Raw genomic sequence first — 16,844 nt, forward strand, 5'->3', positions numbered from 1 at the left:
ACCCCTCTCCCCCAACATATCGACGGCCAAACCTGCATACACGGTGAGGCGCCTCCTGAGTGTTCGACCTCGAGCAGGGGATTCCAGTACCTGGTTGACTGGGAGGGTTATGGCCCGGAGGAGAGGTGCTGGGTTCCCTCTAGGAACATCCTGGACCCAGCCCTCATCACTGAGTTCCGGCATCCCGGTCAACAAGCTATGTGCCCGGTTAGGACTCCAGGTTGCGCCCCAGGAGGAGGAGGGAGGGGGGGGGGTACTGTTACACCCTGATCTGTTTCACCTGTCTTGTGCTTGTCTCCACCCCCCACCAGGTGTCTCCCATTTTCCCCCATTATCTCCTGTGTACTGCTACCTGCATTTTCTGTTTGCCCGTGCCAGTTCGTCTTGTCTTGTCAGGTCTTACCAGCGTGTTTCCCGTTTCTCCTGCTCTCAAGTTTGTTTTTCTAGTCTTCCCAAATCGGACCTATCTGCCTGTCTTGACCCTGAGCCTGCCTGCCGTTCTCTCCCTGTTTGACCGTGCCTTGAATTAAGAACCTCTGTCTGCCCTCTACCTGGCCTTTGCCTGCCCCTTTGTATAATAAATAGTATCGAACTATCCGCCTCCTGTGTCTGCATCTGGGTCATATCCTGAGTCGTGATATATTGCACACAGAGTGAGTCGATATTTCATTGGGGGCAAGAGTAAAGAATCTAGACCAGCTGTCATCATACAGTTATTGGCATAATTTCTTGACATGGTAACAACGAGAGATCAATTGATCTGTTGGTCTATCCTTGTGGGTTTTTCGTTGCAATGCAGCTTAGTTTAGGCCACAGGTGCATGTAATTTCCCGTTCGTAGTGTTTTAAGAAATCCAGCGGTAACCTCAGGAGTGTGTTAAGTTCTGCCTGTTCGTTGCAATCGAGCCACTGTGTCTGCTACCACTCCCCCACTACAGCCATGTCAATCATGGAGGATTTAAACTTAATGCTGCCTATTTTTGTTATTCCCTTTCCCTCCTTCTTTTGGCCTCCCTCTCACGCTTCTCTGTCTTCTCTGTATGTCTCCTTTGTTCTCTTACTCTGTGAAAAACTTGATGTCTCAGTTTCTGTCTGTCTTTTTAGTTTCTGTCTTTGAAACACTTTCTGTCTCAATTTGAGACGAACTGCATTACATCAGACTGGTCTGCATGCCAACAGACTGTTAGCTTGCTGAGCTATAGCCTGGGTATCAACTTGGGGAGCTAACACAAGTCTTCAGTACTCAAGCAAGGTTTTTCATCATGCAAGCATAGTTCACTGAACTGAGAACTGAGAATGCTCTTTATTTCCATCTCACCATTCAGCCAGCGGGAGTCGTGTTGCTCAGTTCTGATGGGGTGATGCTGTCCCAACGTACGGAAGATGGCAAAATCCCGCCCCATGAAGTCCGCTGACGTCCCAGAATACAGCTCGCCATCTGGAGGACAGGGGAGGAGGACAATATCAGGTGTATGTGTGAACGTGTGTGTGCATGCTGCAATATATGTTTTTGTGCGTGCGCATGTGAGTGTTTGTGTAACCTGTGTGTGTGCGTCTCATGACCTTTCGTGTACAGGTGTCAAGTGTCTGTATTAGTCTATCAGGTACAGTATGGTGCCTGCAGGCTTAACAGTACAGGTAGAATATGTTCTCACAAGGAACACCTTCATCTACCAGATAATGAACCAGAACAAATAAGTGTGAAAGTCAGATTTAACAGGAAGAGACTCAGAGGGCCAGGTGGTTGCATTAAGAGAGCATTAACCTCTTACATCTACACGTTCCGCTAGCGGAACGTCTGCTCCAATATCCAATGATGGGCGGGGCGCGAAATTCAAACTCCTCTAAATCCGAAAACTTACACTTTTCAAACATATGACTATGTTACAGCTATTTAAAGACAAGACTCTCCTTTATCTAACCAAACTGTCCGATTTCAAAAAGGCTTTACAGCGAAAGCAAAACATTAGATTATGTCAGCAGAGTACCCAGCCAGGAATAATCACACAGCCATTTTTCAAGCTAGCATATCATGTCACATAAACCCAAACCATATCTAAATGCAGCACTAACCTTTGATGATCTTCATCAGATGACACACCTAGGACATTGTGTTATACAATACATGCATGTCTGTTCAATCAAGTTCATATTTATATCAAAAACCAGCTTTTTACATTAGCATGTGACGTTCAGAACTAGCATTCCCACCGAACACTTCCGGTGATTTTACTAAATTACTCACGATAAACGTTCACAAAAAGCATAACAATTATTTTAAGAATTATAGATACAGAACTCCTCTATGCACTCGATATGTCCGATTTTAAAATAGCTTTTCGGATGAAGCACATTTTGCAATAATGTAAGTACATAGCCCGGCGTTACAGGGCTAGCTATTTAGACACCCACCCAGTGTAGCCTTCACCAAAATCACATTTCCTATAAGAAAAATGTTCTTACCTTGCTTGTTCTTCATCAGAATACACTGCCAGGACTTCTACTTCAATAACAAATGTAGGTTTGGTCCCAAATAATCCATCGTTATATCCAAACAGCGACGTTTTGTTCGTGCGTTCTAGACACTATCCCAACGCTAAATCTCGGCCACGAGCATGACGCAAAATATGACAAAAAATTTCGAAATATTCCATTACCGTACTTCGAAGCATGTCAACCGCTGTTTAAAACCAATATTTATGCAATTTATCTCGTAGAGAAGCGATAATATTCCGACCGGGAATCTGCCTGTCTGTAAACTGAGGAAAAAACCAAAAGCCGGGGGCGGGGCGTGTCACGCGCCTAAGGCTTAGTCCATTGACTGACCACTCAGCATTTGCTCTCGTGTGCTTCAGCCAGGGCTTTGAATGACATCATTCCTGTTTTTCCCGGGCTGTGAGACTCCATTGTTGACGTGAGAAGTGTCACGTAAGAGCAGAGATCCTTTGTAAACGATAGAGAGAATCAAGAAGGGCAAGAAATGTTCAGACAGGGTACTTCCTGAACAGAAGCATCTCAGGTTTTTGCCTGCCATAGGAGTTCTGTTATACTCACAGACACCATTCAAACAGTTTCAGAAACTTTGGAGTGTTTTCTCTCCAAAGCTAATAATTATATGCATATTCCAGTTTCTGGGCAGGACTAATAATCAGATTAAATCGGGTACGTTTTTTATCCAGCCGTGAAAATACTGCCCCCTAGATGTAACAGGTTAAAGGAGGGAGGGGGATTAAGAAAAAGAGAGGAGAAGGGGAGACATGGGTGGGAGGAGATCGAGGAGAGAGAGGAGTAGGGAGACAGGGCTGACAGGAGGAAGAAGAGAGAAAGAGAAGGAAGGAGACAGGGTAAGAGGAAAGATAGAGAGTGAGAGCGCGAGCGCGAGGAGGGATAAAGGTGAAAAGACAAAGGGGAGAGAAAGAGAGAGAGGGATACAGGGTAAGAGAGCGAGAGAGTAAGAGAGAGAGAGGGCTAGAGAGAGAGAGAGGAGAAAGCGGAGATGTGAGAAAGAGAAGCAAGGAGATGGGGTAAGAGGAGAGAGAGAGAGAGACAGGAGGAGATAAAGGGTGATGGAAAATGACAATCTATTGGTTGGAGCGATGTGATGTCATAAAGTATGACTGGTCCTGGTGATGAACATGGTGAAGAAATGAAGCTGACACACACATGCGTCCACTACACATAGGCTTGGAAATTAGTGGGTGTCCACTGTAGAGCACTCCTAATGATGAACACTATATATAGCCAGCCCTGTCATTCACCCACTTCCTCTCAGCTGTAAGTATGCTTAATGAATGAGTGGAGATGAGAGAAGAGGTACAACTCCCTCTTTATGTGGTGAATAGTTCTGGGTGAAATTAGTGCCTTAAAAAAAAAGTTGGGTGTGCTTGTTTGTTTGGGTCACTCACCGATGAGCATGGACGCTGTGAGCAGCTTGGGGTCATAAGGGCTCTTCCCTCGACCGTTCTCTATCAGGGGCTCCAGCCTGAACACACTGTCCTGTTACATGAAAAATAGGTCAAAATAAAGAGCATTTCGAATTCAGAGTTTATTGCATTTTCCTATTGATATCAACGCATGATGTTGGCGTCCTTGAAAAAACATCTCTCTCTTTTTTCAGAATTAGATGTTTTACTTTCTCCTAGAGTCACTTTAACCAGGGGCCCCAGCCAGGGCAGTAAAGAGAGGAGACTGCTATTCTCAGAGCTATTCTCCCTCTCTAATTCTCTGAAAATGACTGCAGTCTAATGAATAGGAAACACATTTATAAGCCTGACTCACTAACATTGAGACATAGAATACGCACGCACGCACGCACGCACGCGCACACACACACACACACACACACACACACACAGCGAATTGGGGAACCTCTAAACAATGAAACTCTGTTTAATTTTCCACCTTATTTACTGAATAAATAAAAACATTTTTCCTAAGGCCATGAACAAATCGTTACGAGAGATTACCTCACACTCCACGGTTTATGATTTTAAATCGAAACCCAAAACCATAGTCTCACATTTCAGTGAAGAGTTTTTCTTAATACTATAGTCTAGCTGTAGCTCATACAAGACTTGAATTAGTCAGAACCATGACATGTCCTATGCGGAAGACACATTTCAGTTGAATGCATTCAGTTGTACAACTGACTAGGCATCCCCATTCCCCTTTCCCTTTTCTTCTACCACGGTTCATATTGGTCAGTAAATAGTAGAATACTAGAGCTATAACTGCAGTAAGCTGACAGATGGCTGAATAGGGTATTACCGGTTGGTATACCTCTAGTTTCTTCCCCACCTCCAAGTAGGCGCAGACAGGGTGGAAGGCTCCGGTTCCACATACATACAGATGGGTCTGGTTAAACGGCTGCAACACCTTGATGAAGTTAGCGCATTCCCTCTGGAGATAGAGAAAGAGAGATATTTTATATGGCATGGGTTTGCCAGGAGATAAACAGTTTCTGTAAACAACTAACATAGAGGATAAAGCTGTCTAAAGCTGTTGGGTCAAAACCCAGTCCTTTCCATTTGGGTCAAAACCCAGTCCTGCCCATTTGGGTCAAAACCCAGTCCTGCCCATTTGGGTCAAAACCCAGTTTGCCCATTTGGGTCAAAACCCAGTTTGCCCATTTGGGTCAAAACCCAGTTTGTTCATCAGAAGCAGGCCCTCCTATAGAGCTGATCCACAGGACAAAGAAAAGGGTTAACCCTCTCTGAACGTAACACAACATCACATAGAGCTATGCAGAAAAACAAACATTTAAATTGAGGGAATTAAGGGCATCTGTAATCAGAATTAAAGGCTTGTCCTGTCTGTAGAATATATAGGTAATTTTCCAGGAATATTTAGCATTTACCTGATCAACATATGAATAACAGTGTTGGGAAAAGGAACAGCCCTGATTGATTTTACTGTACAAATGACATCATGGCCAGGCCTGCTGAGTGAGTCACGGTTGTGGTGTTTTAGAGATAATCCAGACTGTTGTGCTGTGTAATACCTCAACAACTCGCTGTTCAGATTGAGACCAGTAATCTGTAATTCTCAGTTATCTTTTATTCACTCCATCCTTCTCCTCTCTCTCCCTTTGCCTCTCCCCACGTGTACTCATGATCTCTCCAATCCGGACTCCTGATCAGAAAGGCTCAGAGACATCTGAGTATTAAAACAGCCAGGAATTTTATGATGGACATCAACAGTAAGACTTTCAATGCATAACTGCGTTGCAACCAACCAGCAAACGTCGCACAACAACAAAATGTTATGAGTATCACATACTGTAACCTCGTCTGAGCTTACTGTGTAGTGTGTGTGTGTGTGTGTGTGTGTGTGTGTGTGTGTGTGTGTGTGTGTCTCCATGCTGCGAAGACAGTTTCCCCCGTGATCTGTCAGCACTTGCCTGAGCAGGCAGCAGGCCTGATCTCATATGAAAATGAATGTCATCACACTGATGGAAAAAGAGAAAAAAGAACCACAAATAATGCATGACTAAGTTTCTCTGCCTTTAGTAGGTCACCAACAGAAAGCAGCTCTGTTGATTGTATATGCCTTTGTTGTCATCTGAAGAGCTGTCTGTCATTTCAGGGTGGTTTACCTGGTTGATGATCAGATAACGTTAATGTTTCTCACGCTGGTGTGATTTGGTTGGTGTTAAAGTTTCTTGTGAGATCAAGTTGAACAGTGTGAACCCATTGGCCAAACCATGCACTGAACCAACAGAGTTTGTATGATGGAAGTTTCGTAACAGTTAGCGAAGCTTGGATGTAAAGACCCGTAATCTAACTTTTAGGCACAACATTATTTTTCCTGGCCCTGTGTATCACCCTCCCTTCTTCATAGATGTACAGTAAATTAGCAATTTTCTCTCTCTCCTTCTCTCTTTCACTGTCTTCCCCATGGCATGTTCACAAGTGTCTTTGTTGCAGTTTATCAAAGAGCATCTGTGGTCTTTCTTCCTCTCCTCCTTGTCTCCTATGCCCTTCAAACACAAAGACCCATCCTTCAGGGCTCCCCGCTCATCTCTGCCAGAATGTTTACAGAAAACACATGCACATACACACAAAAGACCCAATGGCCCTTCAAAATCAGCCCTATAGAAACTCAGCAGAAGCTGACCCTGTGCCTGTGATCTCAGTGAGGCAGATACAGCGGAGCTAAGATCTTATATTGCAGGCAGCACATGGCCCCAGGCTGTATCTGAGAGGAAAGTCAGAAGGAGAGAGATGCAACTGTGTCTCTTTGGGTGTTTACACAGTGTACTGCTTGTATTGAGACAGATATACAGGACAAATATACAGTACATGGCTGAGCTAGTCATGCAAGCAAGACACACAGTATTGAAGTGCCACTGGTATCGACATGACTCTTCATAGACTAAGGAAAACACACACCTAAATGAACTTGTGATATGTCATATGACTGTGTGGACAGAAACCGTGCAGCATTTGCAACTAACAAATACCCATGTCTCGACAAAGCCATAGCTGTTAGGATACTGCTCCTGTGTTGAAAGTAGTGACTGTAAGCCCATTGGCTGTCCACTGTTAACCCTGTATCGAAGTGGCTAGGTCAACTTCTCTATGGTTGGACTCTAGATGACTAATGTCATGTGATGTCTCTAACTTGGCCAGCGGATTATGATCAGATTCAGAGATTTCTGTCCATGTGACAACACACAGACTATACCAACACTGTAATGTAAAAGGCAGTACTCCGGGAGGGAGAGCTAGTGTAAAGGCAGTACTCCGGGAGGGAGAGATAGTATAAAAGGCAGTACTCCGGGAGGGAGAGATAGTGTAAACGGCAGTACTCCAAGAGGGAGAGATAGTGTAAAAGGCAGTACTCCGGGAGGGAGAGACAGTGTAAAAGGCAGTACTCCGGGAGGGAGAGACAGTGTAAAAGGCAGTACTCCAAGAGGGAGAGACAGTGTAAAAGGCAGTACTCCGAGAAGGAGAGACAGTGTAAAAGGCAGTACTCCAAGAGGGAGCGATAGTGTAAAAGGCAGTACTCCAAGAGGTAGGGATAGTGTAAAAGGCAGTACTCTGGGAGGGAGAGACAGTGTAAAAGGCAGTACTCCGGGAGGGAGAGACAGTGTAAAAGGCAGTACTCCAAGAGGGAGAGATAGTGTAAAAGGCAGTACTCTAAGAGGGAGAGACAGTGTAAAAGGCAGTACTCCAAGAGGGAGAGACAGTGTAAAAGGCAGTACTCCGAGAGGGAGCGATAGTGTAAAAGGCAGTACTCCAAGAGGGAGAGATAGTGTAAAAGGCAGTACTCCGGGAGGGAGAGATAGTGTAAAAGGCAGTACTCCGGGAGGGAGAGAGTGTAAAAGGCAGTGCTCCGGGAGGGAGAGACAGTGTAAAAGGCAGTACTCCGGGAGGGAGAGACCGTGTAAAAGGCAATACTCCAAGAGGGATAGATAGTGTAAAAGGCAGTACTCCAAGAGGGAGAGATAGTGTAAAAGGCATTACTATGTGAGCGAGAGATGTGTGATGTATAAGATGAGGTAGCTACTCACCATGAGGTCCTTCCCTGCCCATTTACACTCATCTCTTCTGGAGGTGGATGCAGGCCACAGGATCTACACAGACACAGAGAGATAAGGACACTTCACTACACAATACACATGGATACATTAAATCAGACACTAACTTTAACCAGTCTCTAACCCTAACATCTTGACCAAGCAGCTGGTCAGCTAACATTCCTTACATTAGCTGAGGTGCTTCTGCCAGCAGCGTCGCTAAAAATGTACTTTTGGAGGAGGTGGGGCATATCTTTTAGATTGCGTTGATATATATGTGTGTGTCTGCGTGCACCTACAGTATGTACGTTCACGTGTGTATATGTGTGTGGTAGGGGTAGAGGAGTCACAATGAGATTTGTTCTCCATTTTGTTTCCGTTTACTCTATTATTCATCCAGGTGTGCAGGGAGCGGCTAACATGCCTGGCGCAGCGTGAGATCCTGTGCGACAGCTTAGGTCTGAATTATTCATAAGTCATTTCTCTATAGAAAGAGAGTCTCTGGATACCTGGCTGAGACTGGCTTAGACTGACAGGGGTTGGGGAAGATATGCAGACAGACAGACTGCAAACAGACTTGTATGTATAAGAGTGTTTACATTTGACATCAAATCAAATTAAAGTGTATTTGTCACATACACGTGTTTAGTAGATGTTAATGCGGTAGTAGCAAAATGCTTGTGTTTCTAGCTCCAACAGTGCAGCAATATCTAACAAGTAATATCTAACAAAACACACAATCTAAAGTAAAGGAATGGAATTCAGAATATATAAATATATGGACGAGCAATGTCAGAGCGGCATAGACTAAGATACAGTAGAATAGAATAGAATACAGTGTATACATATGAGATGAGTAATGCAAAATATGTAAACATTATTAAAGTGACTAGTGTTCCATTATTAAAGTGGCCAGTGATTTCAAGTTTATGTATATAGGGCAGCAGCCTCTAATGTGTTAGTTATGGCCATTTAACAGTCTGATGGCCTTGAGATGGAGACTGTATTTCAGTCCCAGCTTTGATGCACCTGTACTGACCTCGCTGTCCGGATGATAGCAGGGTGAACAGTCAGTGGCTTGGGTGGTTGTTGTCCTTTATGATCTTTGGCCTTCCTGTGACATTGGGTGCCATGGGTGGTGCAGTTGCCGTACTAGGCTGTGATACAGCCCGACAGAAAGCTCTCAATTGTGCATCTGTAAAGGTTTGTGAGGCTTTTAGGTAAGAAGCCACATTTCTTCAGCCTGCTGAGGCTCTGTTGCACCTTCTACATCACATTGTCTGTGTTGGTGGACCATTTTGGTTTGTCAATGATGTGTACGCCGAGGAACTTGAAGCTTTCCACCTTCTCCACTGCGGTCCCGTTGATGTGGAAAGGGGGGCGCTCCTTCTGCTGTTTCCTGTAGTCCACGATCAGCTCCTTAGGTTTGTTGACATTGGGTGGGAGGTTATTTTCCTGGCACCACACTCCCAGGGCCCTCACTTCCTCCCTGTAGGCTGTCTTGTCATTGTTGGTAGTCAGGCCTGCTACTGTTGTGTCGTCTGCAAACTTGATGATTGAGTTGGAGGCGTGCGTGGCCACGCAGTCATGGGTGAACAGGGAGTACAGGAGGGGGCTGAACATGCATCCTTGTGGGGCACCAGTGTTGAGGATCAGCAAAGTGGCGGTGTTGTTTCCTACCTTTATCACCTGGGGGCAGCCTGTCAGGAAGTCCAGGACCCAGTTGCACAGGGCGGGGTTCAGACCCAGGGCCTCGAGCTTAATGATGAGCTTGGAGGGTACTGGTCTTGGAGGGTATGTTGTTGAATGCTGAGCTATAGTCAATGAACAGCATTCTTACATAGGTATTCCTCTTGTCCCAATGGGATAGGGCGGTGTGCAGTGCAATGGTGATTGCATCATCTGTGGATCTATTGGGGACGTAAGCAAATTGAAGTGGGTCTAAGGTGTCAGGTAAGGTAGAGGTGATATAATCCTTGACTAGTCTCTCAAAGCACTTGACAGAAGTGAGTGCTGTGGGGCGATAGTCATTTAGTTCAGTTATCTTTGCCTTCTTGGGTATAGGAACACCATTGACCCTGCCACATACGTCTCGTGTCTGAGCCGTTGAATTGCAATTCCACTTTGTCTCTATACTGACGTTTGCCTTACGGAGGGAATAACTACACTGTTTGTATTCAACCATATACCCAATCATCTTGCCATGGTTAAATGCAATGGTTCGCATGCTGCCATCTATCCACGGTTTCTGGTTAGGGTAGGTTTTAGTAGTCACAGTGGGTACAACATCTCCTATTCCCTGCCTGATAAACTCAGTCACTGTATCAGTGTATTCGTCTATGTTGTTCTTGGAACATATCCCAGTTCGCGTGATCAAAACAGTCTTGAAGCATGGATTCCGATTGGTCAGACCAGCGTTGAATAGACCTTAGCATGGATACTTCCTGTTTCAGATTTTGCCTAGAGGAACGGAGCAGGCATCCCGGAAGTTGGAGTAGTAGTGGTCGAGTGTTTTAGCAGCGAGAGTACTACAGTCAGTGTGTTGAAAGAACCGCGGTAACGTTTTCCTCAAATTTGCTTTGTTAAAATCCACAGCTACAATAAATGCAGCCTCAGGATATGTGGTTTCCAGTGTGCATAAAGTTTTGTGAAGTTCTTTGAGGCCGTCGTGGTATCGGCTTGAGGGGGAATATACACGGCTGTGACTATAACCGAAGATAATTCTCTAGGGAGGTAATATAGCCGGCATTTGATTGTGAGGTGTTCTAGGTTGGGTAAACAAAAGGACTTGAGTTCCTGTATGTTATCACAATCACACCATAAGTAGTAATCATAAAAAATACACCACCACCCTTCTTCTTCCCAGAGAGATATTTATTCCTGTATGCGCAATGAACTGAGAACCCAACTGGCTGAACGGACTCAGACAGTATATCCTGAGAGAGCCATGCTTCCGAGAAACAGAGTATGTTACAATCCCTGATATCTCTCTAAGGTAATCCGCGCCCTGAGCTCGTCAACTTTGTTATCCAGAGACTGAACAATAGCAAGTAACATAATCAGAAGCGGTGGGTGGTGTGCGCGCCTCCTGAGTCGGACTAAAAGTCCACTCCGAGTACCTTTTTTCCACCTGCGGTGTTTTGGAACTGCCTCTGGAATCAGTTCAATTGCCCTGAAGGGTACGAACAAAGGTTCCGATTCGGGAAAGTCAAATTCCTGGTCATAATGCTTGTGAGTTACCGCCACTCTGATTTCCAAAATTTCTTCCCGGCTGTACGTAAAAACACAAAACATTTCCTGGGCTAATAATGTAAGAAATACTACATAAAATAAATACTGCAAAGTTTCCTAGGAGCTAGAAACACGGCAGCCCTGTCCGTCAGCGCCATTTAACATTTTAGTAATTTAGCTTTATACAGAGCGACTTACAGTAGTGAGTTTATACATTTTCATATTTGTTCGTACTGTATTGTATGTAAAAGTGTGTTGATATTGACCAAATGTAACTGTTACCGTTGCAAGGACGTTGCTGATGTTGACTTGGTTGTAATGTATCATAGATAGTTATTAATGTATTATAAGGTGTACAGTACCTGTGCCAGGGATCTGCTGATGTTAACTAGGTTATAATGCATTATAAATAGTTTATATGTGTATTATATGTTCAGTACAGTACCTGTGCCAAATTACTGCTGAATTGACCAGGTTATGATGTATTATAAGGCGTACAGTACCTGTGCCAGGTCTCTGCTGATGTTGAGCAGGTTGAAGGAGAATATGTGGTCCTTGGCTCCCACAACCAGACGACCCTTCTCCTCATCCAATAGGAACGTGTGGTAAGCTGAGCTATTGGCCAGGCCCTCAAATGCCACCAAGTTATTGGACTCCAACATCTCTATAAAGAGAACAGAGGGAGAGAGAGCATTGAACATTTACAATAAAAGACCGCAGTAATTCCTACGGTTTCTGATATACCCTGGGAAATAAATACATTAGACTTAAGAGAAATAAAGAGAGAGTGAATAAGGGAGACAGTGAAGTCTTAGCATACACAGCATCTAATAGCATCTTATAGCAGACATCGTGATGTGTCTCCTCATTATATTCACCATGACAGAGAGGAAACATCCCATCCCCACATGCAGACATGCAGCAGGGTCCCCACTGGGTACACACTGGTTGAATCAATGTTGTTTCCACGTCACTTCAATTAAATTACATTGAACCAACGTGGAAAAGATGTTGAATTGACGTCTGTGCTCAGGGGGTCTAGATCTCAACTCCAAAAGCCTAGGGAGCTACCAGAGAGAGAGAGAGAGAGAGAGCGGGTGCTTTGGCTCAGATTTCATATCTCTCTGTTGATTGTGTTCTCTCTTGTGTAACAGTGTAGGTTCCGTCCCTCTCTTCGCCCCAACCCGGGCTCGAACCAGGGACCCTTGCACACATCAACAACTGACACCCCACGAAGCATCGTTACCCATCGCGCCACAACCCTACTTCAAGTCTCAGAGCGAGTGATGTCACCGATTGAAACGCTATTAGCGCGCACCACCGCTAACTAACTAGCCATTTCACATCGGTTACACTTACCCATCACACATTCTCCCTCACACCCTCTTCCCCACACTAGCTTGCATCCAACAAAATGTTTTCTATGAATCAGCACTGCCAACCGTGCTTAGACTGTGTGGCCACTCGGGCAGTGCCTATGCTGAAGAGCCAACGACCAAATGGTCTGGCTGGGGGAACTGACCTTGACTGGGCCAGTCAAGCAGAACTAGATCACAGAGCCATCTCACAGTGGAAAACAGAGACTTTTCTCCATACACTATTATGACCAGCCAGTCTCAGTGTAGACACTGGTTAATTACTGCAAACCACAATAACCATGAGGTCATTTTAATTATTGTATAAATAGCCAGCCCAGTGTTTTTGCTGTGTAATGCCTGGGTGCTTGAACAAGTTAGGCAAACAGAGCTAGACTATATATCTCACAATGGAAAACTGTGGGGAATATGAACATGACACTGGAGTAAAAATAGCACAATAATGACTGTCTGGATGTCTGTTTTCCTGTAGGCTCTGGTGAAGAACTTCAAACCACTGCAACAACCATTAGGTCATTGTCAACTAACAGCCCAGTATTATGCAATGCAATATTTGCCAAATTTTTGTCTGAGGGGTGTTATTTTGACTGCCAGGGGTGGGAGTTATCGATTACATGTAAACTGATTACAAAAATGGTAACTGTAATCGGTTACATTACCAGCAAACATATTTTAATCAGATTACAGATACTTTTGAAAAACTAGATGATTACTTCTTGGCTTACTTTTAAATAAAGGATGTTTGTGGAAAAAATACATTACGACACCTTGCTCAATTACATTCATTTCAGCATTGAAAAAAGATTACGTTTGTTCCACCTGAGCGAGTCTGACCACAAGTCAGAGACCACTATGATGATACACCAAATGCATTTAATGGATCCTTTTTGTCATCTTCTAATGACTTTTAAGGGGAAAGTAACCCAAAAGTTTACTGAAAGTAAACCACCTTTTGAGATTATACTGTCACCTTTACTGTCACCATTACCTGGTACCAAAATTGTTTCTCTCAAACCTAAACCTCTCTAACACATCATCTCTAACACACACACACACACACACACACACACACACACACACACACACACACACACACACACACACACACACACCCACACACACACACACACACACACACACACACACACACACACACACACGCACACACACACACACACACAATTCCTTCTCACACTCTCTCCTTACCCAATAAACCCAACCACACCCATCGCCCCCACCAGCTGACCACCCGCGTGTGTGTGTGTGTGTGTGTGTGTGTGTGTGTGTGTGTGTGTGTGTGTGTGTGTGTGTGTGTGTGTGTGAGAGAGAGAGAGAGGGAAAGAGAAAAGGGAAAGTAATTATGCATAATTATGGGAAATGTATTGTGAAACTTGTGAATAAGCGACAGTCAGGTGGAGGGAGGGAGGGAGGGAGGGACAGGGAGAGTGTGTGAGAGAGGGAGGGACAGGGAGAGTGTGTGTGAGGGAGAGCCAGTAATGAAGTAGTCTCTAAGGAACTGTTGAGATGAGTGTCTGTAACACTGTAATTCTGGGCGCCTCAGTCCCTACACTCTTCCGTTGTATTTTTCCTCCTCTGTCTCTCGGTCTCCCTCTCTGTCTTTCTCTGTCTCCCTCTCTGTCTCTGTCTCTCCCCACAGACCAATGTGGTTGGACAGAGGCAGTATTGACACATTCCCTCCACACTTATGGCTGGAAAGATGGATGGAATATCTGTTTACTCGAGTCCAAGAAAAACATTCACACAGATGAACTAGAAAAAAGTAGCCACTATGTATAAACATTGGTCTCGTATATCAGGAGGGATGACAAAGACATTAGATGGGAGGACAGGGCTCCAGATTGTTGGACTCCTGAGCAAGACTATTTTTCCCTTAATAAATCCTCTTACATCTAGACGTTCCGCTAGCGGAACACCTGCTCCAATATCCAATGATGGGCGTGGCGCGAAATACAAACTCCTCTAAAATCCGAAAACTTCAATTTTTCAAACATATGACTATTTTACAGCATTTTAAAGACAAGACTCTTGTTAATCTAACCACACTGTCCGATTTCAAAAAGGCTTTACAGCGAAAGCAAAACATTAGATTATGTCAGCAGAGTACCCAGCCAGAAATAATCAGACACCCATTTTTCAAGCTAGCATATAATGTCACAAAAAACAAAACCACAGCTAAATGCAGCACTAACCTTTGATGATCTTCATCAGATGACAACCCTAGGACATTATGTTATACAATGCATGCATGTTTTGTTCAATCAAGTTCATATTTATATCAAAAACCAGCTTTTTTACATTAGCATGTGACGTTCAGGACTAGCATACCCCCCGCAAACCTCCGGTGAATTTACTAAATTACTCACGATAAACGTTCACAAAAAACATAACAATTATTTTAAGAATTATAGATACAGAACTCCTCTATGCACTCGATATGTCCGATTTTAAAATAGCTTTTCGGTGAAAGCACATTTTACAATATTCTCAGTAGATAGCCCGGCATCACAGGGCTAGCTATTTTGACACCCAGCAAGTTTAGCCTTCACCAAACTCCGATTTACTATTAGAAAAGTTTGATTACCTTTGGTGTTCTTCGTCAGAATGCACTCCCAGGACTTCTACTTCAATAACAAATGTTGGTTTGGTCCAAAATAATCCATAGTTATGTTCCAACAGCGGCGTTTTGTTCGTGCGTTCAAGACACTATCCGAATGGTAAATAAGGGTCACGCGCACGACACATTTCGTGACAAAAAAATTCTAAATATTCCATTACCGTACTTCGAAGCATGTCAACCGCTGTTTAAAATTTTTATGCTAATTTTCTCGTAAAAAAGCGATAATATTCCGAGCGGGAGTCGTTGAATCCGTTCAGAGACGATAGAATAAAAACATGGTGTCGTCTCGTGCACGAGCATGAGTCCCTTTGTCCGCTGATCGACCACTTAGCAAAAGCGCTCGTGTGTTTCAGCCAGGGCTTGGAATTGCGTCATTCAGCTTTTTGCCGCCTTCTGAGAGCCCATGGGAGCCGTAGGAAGTGTCACGTAACAGCAGAGATCCCCTGTAATGGATAGAGATAATCAAGAAGGGCAAAAAATGGTCAGAGAGGGCGCTTCCTTTTTGGAATCTTCTCAGGTTTTGGCCTGCCAAATGAGTTCTGTTATACTCACAGACACCATTCAAACAGTTTTAGAAACTTTGGAGTGTTTTCTATCCAAAGCTAATAATTATATGCATATTCTAGTTTCTGGGCAGGAGTAATAATCAGATTAAATCGGGTACGTTTTTTATCCGGCCGTGAAAATACGGCCCCCTATCCATAACAGGTTAAATGTTTTTGTCAAATAGTGTTTTTCCTGAAATACTGACAGCCAACATGTGCGAGTGTTCTCTGGGGTGATATTAGTAATGTTCAGTGTGGCCATGTGGGTAATAACACTATGTGGGGGTAGAAATACAGCTCACTAGACTCTATGTGGGGGTAGAGATACAGCTCACTAGGCTCTATGTGGGGGTAGAGATACAGCTCACTATACTCTATGTGGGGGTAAAGATACAGCTCACTAGACTCTATGTGGGGGCAGAGATACAGCTCACTATACTCTATGTGGGGGTAGAGATATAGCTCACTAGACTATGTGGGGGTAGAGATATAGCTCACTAGACTATGTGGGGGTAGAGATACAGCTCACTAGACTATATGTGGGGGTAGAGATACAGCTCACTAGACTCTATGTGGGGGTAGAGATACAGCTCACTAGACTCTATGTGGGGGTAGAGATACAGCTCACTAGACTATGTGGGGGTAGAGATACAGCTCACTAGACTCTATGTGGGGGTAGAGATACAGCTCACTAGACTCTATCTGTGGCGTAGAGATACAGCTCACTAGACTCTATGTGGGGGTAGAGATACAGCTCACTATACTCTATGTGGGGGTAGAGGTATAGCTCACTAGACTATGTGGGGGTAGAGATATAGCTCACTAGACTATGTGGGGGTAGAGATATAGCTCACTAGACTATGTGGGGGTAGAGATACAGCTCACTAGACTATGTGGGGGTAGAGATACAGCTCACTAGACTATGTGGGGGTAGAGATACAGCTCACTAGACTATGTGGGGGTAGAGATACAGCTCACTAGACTATGTGGGGGTAGAGATACAGCTCACTAGACTATGTGGGGGTAGAGATACAG

At 44.2% G+C, this 16,844-nt stretch overlaps 1 protein-coding gene across 4 annotated transcripts in view; it reads right to left on the bottom strand.

Moving 5' to 3' along the window:
• Positions 1 to 16,844, bottom strand: part of LOC115196711 (semaphorin-3ab-like) — a 118,129-nt gene that overhangs the window by 13,183 nt on the left and 88,102 nt on the right. For all 4 annotated transcript variants that reach the window (XM_029757560.1, XM_029757558.1, XM_029757556.1 and 1 more), the window contains 5 exons: positions 11,754 to 11,914; positions 8,014 to 8,076; positions 4,779 to 4,898; positions 3,905 to 3,995; positions 1,318 to 1,437 (listed from right to left, as the gene is read on the bottom strand). In XM_029757560.1, the coding sequence (XP_029613420.1) occupies positions 1,318 to 1,437; positions 3,905 to 3,995; positions 4,779 to 4,898; positions 8,014 to 8,076; positions 11,754 to 11,914 (555 nt within the window). The remainder of the gene's footprint in view (positions 1 to 1,317; positions 1,438 to 3,904; positions 3,996 to 4,778; positions 4,899 to 8,013; positions 8,077 to 11,753; positions 11,915 to 16,844) is intronic.

The sequence above is a fragment of the Salmo trutta genome, chromosome 7 (genome assembly GCF_901001165.1).
Source record: "Salmo trutta chromosome 7, fSalTru1.1, whole genome shotgun sequence".
NCBI classification, from domain to species: Eukaryota; Metazoa; Chordata; class Actinopteri; order Salmoniformes; family Salmonidae; genus Salmo; species Salmo trutta.